The following is a 5,000-nucleotide window of genomic DNA, read 5'->3' as shown; positions in this document are numbered from 1 at the left end:
CTGTTTTAGGGGAGGGCAAAAAGCAACTTTATTTTTTTGTATTTGTGTGCTGTCACAAACGAATACAAAACTTATAACCATCCAAAATGAAGAGGTAGGGAAGAAGACGGAAACTTGTGCTTTTGAATGCCACAATAAAAGGCATCCCTACAGGCACAGAGGCACATTGTAGGCATTGGGCATGGTGTTAGTCAACTTCCTCCTCTCATTCTGCCTGCACATCTTTCATCTGCTGTACTTTAGAGCAAGAGGTCGGCAACTTGCTATGTGCCATTGCTCTATAGAGATAGTGCTTGCTAAAGACTGTAGATGAGTGCCATTCAAGGCTCTCTCTCCTGCTGGTGCTAGAAGAAAGTGGTGCCATCTAGGTTTTGGATGTGAGTTGAAATCCATTTTGCTTAACCCATTGGTCGCGGTATTAAAAAAAGGTCTGTGCAGTAGGATAGCTGTTTTACATGTCTGGCATGGTGCCATCCGCGTCTATCACCGACTCTGCCTTTGCACCAAATCATGCCATCCGCTGCTAATGGGTTAACCCTATCCCGACGGGCCCAGTGATAAGTGGAAACCCCCTACGCTGGGCCTATGCAATATTGCATCGGGAACGTCACACTGGAGTGTCACCTTGTCATCAGGCATTTAGCCGTGTCACATGGGTGTGATGCACCGTCATCAAAGGGTTAACCCATTAGCAGCAGATGACATGATTTGCTGCAAAGGCAGAGTCGGTCATAGACGCGGATGGCACTGTGCCAGACATGTAAAATATCCATCCTACTGCGCAAACATTTTTTTAATACCGCGACCAATGGGTTAATAATTATAATAATTATGACTGCAATTGTCAACATCACTCACTCATTACTCATAGCGCAATAAAGCAACATAGTGATCCAAAATCCCCGAACGTCATGATGCCCATTGTCAGGCAAGAGCTCCTGCTTCATGTATGATGAAAAAACACATCACCCGTTGTTAACAAGTTAAAAGTTGTTACAAGTCTCTCAAGTATTTCATATCACATACAATTAAATCACACAAATTTACATAATTGTTCTTCTCTGTGCTTTAACCTGGTAAATGCAACATAAAAATTAGTTGTAGGGATTTCAGATTTATCTGTCAAATTCCTGCACACATATATATCTTGCCTCAAATAGCATGCTAAAAATATTCTCTTGTTTTTTAGTTATTTATTACACCCCACAAGGATAACCATACTTCTCAACTGCACAGTTCTTGGGTTAACTCATTCATGCTAGGGCGATTCTGGCTCTGAATGGTCACAGCAAAGGCCTAACGCCTCGGAATTCACGGGCACACAAGCACAAGCAAACAGCCTGGGCTGTCTGCTTTTAAGTTATCGTTGGACATTTTTAAAAATCAGGTCAATCATTTTCATTTCTTAACAATCACAGGTTTGGTTTTCAACTATTCAATTACAGTTCGGAAGTTCAAATTCTATTAACCCATTGCAGACGGAGATAAATTTGCTTGCCCAACCTCCAGGATAGATTTTATTTTAGAGAGAGACTGCTTGAAGCAATATAATTTGAATCATCCCACTCTCTTTCAGTCATTGATTGTAAAACTAGAGCGGTTTTTGTGTTTTATTTTTTTGTGTGTTTTATTGAGTTTAGAGACTTATATGTGCCATATGACAGGCTCTATCAGTGCTGCAGTTGACTAAAATTGTAGTATATTATCCATATTAGCTCATTATTTTCTTTATACTCAATGTGATAGAAGTATTGCTGTTTCTTGGGAGGACAAAAGGCAACTTTATTTTTTTGTATTTTTGTGCTGTCATGAACGAATACGAAACATATAACCACCTACAATAAAGATAACAAGAAGAGGTAGGGAAGAGGATTGAAACCTGTGCTTGTGACTGTGAGTGCCACAGTGAAAGGCATCCATATTGACACAAAAGCACATTTTAGACACTGGGTATGGATTGAGTCACCTTCCTCTTCTCGTTCTGCCTGCACATCCTTCATCGGTGGTACTTTAGAGCAAGGGTTCATCAACTTTGTGTGTGCCATCGCTCTATAGAGACAATGCTTGCTAGAGATCGCGGATGGGTGCCATTCAAGGCTCTCTCACCTGCTGGTGCTAGGAAAAAGTGGTGCCATCTAGGTTTTGGACGTTAAGCTAGCACGATATTACGGTAATTATAGTAATTATGACTGCAGTAGCCATCACCACTCATTCCTTTTTCATAGCAAAATAAAATAGCACAGTGATCCAAAATCCCCGAACGTCATGTACATCATGACGCCTGTCGTCAGGCCAAAGCTCCTACTGCGTCATGGCTGAGTTCTGGTGAAATTGAGTTTTCTTTCTTCCGGATACTGTACGAGATCTTTCAGAATAGAGGTCAGATATGATATGATATATTACTTGACTTTCATTATTATTACATAAGAGTGGAATTTGCTTATACCAGGGGAGGCATTGATGGGCCCTGCTAGCAATCATTTTATTATTTATTTATGGTACATTATGTAAAAATATAAAACTTATTATGATTAGTTTACCCTACTATTTCAATTGTTTTCTTTGGTCATCTGAGTGAGGCCTCCCACCAAGGTCACTCTTTCCATCTTCCTCCCAACCCATGTAAATAACTTGTCACATGGATATGGGGGAAGAGGTTAACCCATCCCCGACGGGGGAATTCTAGCCTTGAATGTCCAAATGCCGGGGCGTTTGAATTATTAGGCCTAAATCAATTGAATGGCTGGCACAATACTGTGCCGCCCGGCAACTGGGCTTTTGAATGCGCGGTACACATGCTGTACCACCCGTCCTGTGTGGGTTAACTATGCATATTTTGATATGTAACACATGATGATTATGTTGAGGTTTTGGCTTTAATCTTGTAGAGGTTTTGGCTTAGAACTTGTCATATTCAGTAGCGACGTTTAAAATTCGGATACGGCGTGAGGAGCGTTTTCTATTGCCCGTAGTGAAGGGGTTAAAATCATAATCTATATGATGCATATCAATGAACTATGGAATGGCATAATATATATTCATCATTTTCTGTTGTAGATATATCACAAGAAAATAGCATACAATCTTACTTTGTGGAAAAATGAAAGATTAGTTAAACTGTAGAGTTTAATCAGCTAGCTTGCTAATGCTCTAACTCGCTTGCTTGCTGTCTCTGTCTCTGTCTCTCTCTCTGTCTCTTTCTCTCTCTCTTAACTCACTCTTACTCACTCACACTCACACTCTCACTCACATGCACATTCACATGCACTGTTTTATTGGAAAGTGTGCAAGGTGGCACTAACTGGTACAATTTTAATGATATACAATGCACTAAAGGAAGCAAGCCACAAAACCAAGGTAACAGCAGAAATAATGGGTGTCAATAAAACACTTGTTTTACAATAGCCTAGCAGGCACAGGTGACTTCAGTGGTTGTATAAAGAAAGGGAAAAAATGAAAGAAAAAATGAAAGAAATAGAATGGCCTATTTCCAAGTGACCAGATTTTGAGGGGTTACTCTCTGAGTATCTAAGAGTGCTAAAACATTTCATGGGCCACATAAGTTTTCTCTGCCTGCCTATCATTAAGAATATGTGGTCAAATGTAAGGGTTCTGAGGTAGTGAATTGGAAGATTTTGCATAGCCCTTCCAAAATGGGCCAGATCATCAGATGTTCAGCCTGGGATGGGAATATTAAGATGTGTCTTTTCCATCATTTTCTAGACATGGTTTGATATGTGAGTCTATATATGATACATATAAAACCCTAGATACACAAAGCCAAGAATAAATAGCTTATTTTCAACAAAAGGAAAAATGCAGTATGAAAGTGATCTGACCTTTTGAAACATATCAGTCATGGGAGTGTGGCAGACAGCAATTGCATCCCTAATTAACCAACGTGGTGATATGTAGCAGACAGCGATCGCATCCTGACTCATCAGTCAGCAACTCCTACCCACACAACTATGTTGTGCATTCCAATACTGTGCTGTTATCATCCTTTTTCCTTTACATTTGTGCTTCAAGTCTAACAATTTCAGGGGCAAAGGGTAGAGAATCATACTTCCAAGGACAGCTATCTGAGAAACCAATAGGATGTAAAAGTGAAAGAGGAGAGAAAGACAAAGCATGTAAATATCAACTTGTGTAAAACACATAATCAATTTTCCTCACCTTCAAGGTCTCATTTTCCCTTCGTAAATCCTTGAGTTCACAGGTGGAGTTTGGTTTGGCAAGGTCAGAGTAGCTTCCTGACTTTTCCACTGACTGAAAGAAAGATATCATTAAGTTATATGATGCTAATTTGATTACTGGGTGTGCTCTAATGGTTGCAATATTATCATTCAAATTGATGAAGGAACTATCTTAACCCATTGCTGCTGGTAGTATATGTGTATTTGCATGTATGTATGTATGTATGCAAGCATGCATGCACACACACATTTCTTAATTAAAACTGTAGTATAGAGTCCATCATTTCATTATGTTCTGTACACTCAGTCTAACAGAAATATCCCAGTTTTATGGGAGGACAAAAGCAACTCTAGTTCTAATATTCATTTCTTATTTATTTTTGTATCTGTTTATGCTAGTAAAAAACTACAAAAGAAATAACCATCCCCAACCTAAAAAACACAAAAGAAAGAGAAGAGGAAACCTGTGCTTCCACCTTTGAGTGCCCCAACACAGAGCAGCTATACTGGCACAGCCTTCACATCCTGTACTCCACGCACTTTAGAGCCAGAGGTCAACATCTTGCTGTTTATCACTGTAAATAGTGCTTGATAGAGACTATGGATGTGCACCCTTCAAGGCTTTCTTTCCTGCTAGTGCTAGGAGACAATGTGATTGTAAAAAACAATAATAGAAAACACTGTAAAAAGTAAGAATAGATAATGACCTATGTAAGCACATTCCAATCACCTGGTCACCTGCTGTAAGTTATTACTGTCACTCGTTTTCAACAAGTTAAGTTCTATGATTACCTAAGTGTCCTG

The 5,000-nt window shown here is 39.5% G+C and overlaps 1 protein-coding gene across 3 annotated transcripts in view; it reads right to left on the bottom strand.

The window, feature by feature from the left end:
• Positions 1-5,000, bottom strand: part of LOC122260542 (coiled-coil domain-containing protein 77) — a 22,047-nt gene that overhangs the window by 5,733 nt on the left and 11,314 nt on the right. For 2 of the 3 annotated variants that reach the window (XM_043027885.2, XM_043027886.2), the window contains exon 8: positions 4,177-4,269. In XM_043027885.2, the coding sequence (XP_042883819.2) occupies positions 4,177-4,269 (93 nt within the window). Of the gene's footprint in view, positions 1-3,839; positions 4,083-4,176; positions 4,270-5,000 lie in introns of all 3 variants that reach the window. The other variant, XR_015191562.1, reaches the window with a different exon arrangement.

This window comes from Penaeus japonicus, unplaced genomic scaffold (assembly GCF_977035675.1).
Source record: "Penaeus japonicus unplaced genomic scaffold, GWHDUDI00000001_assembly GWHDUDI00000013, whole genome shotgun sequence".
NCBI classification, from domain to species: Eukaryota; Metazoa; Arthropoda; class Malacostraca; order Decapoda; family Penaeidae; genus Penaeus; species Penaeus japonicus.
Note: the sequence above shows the minus strand (reverse complement) of the source record. Positions and strands in the feature narration are given on the sequence as shown.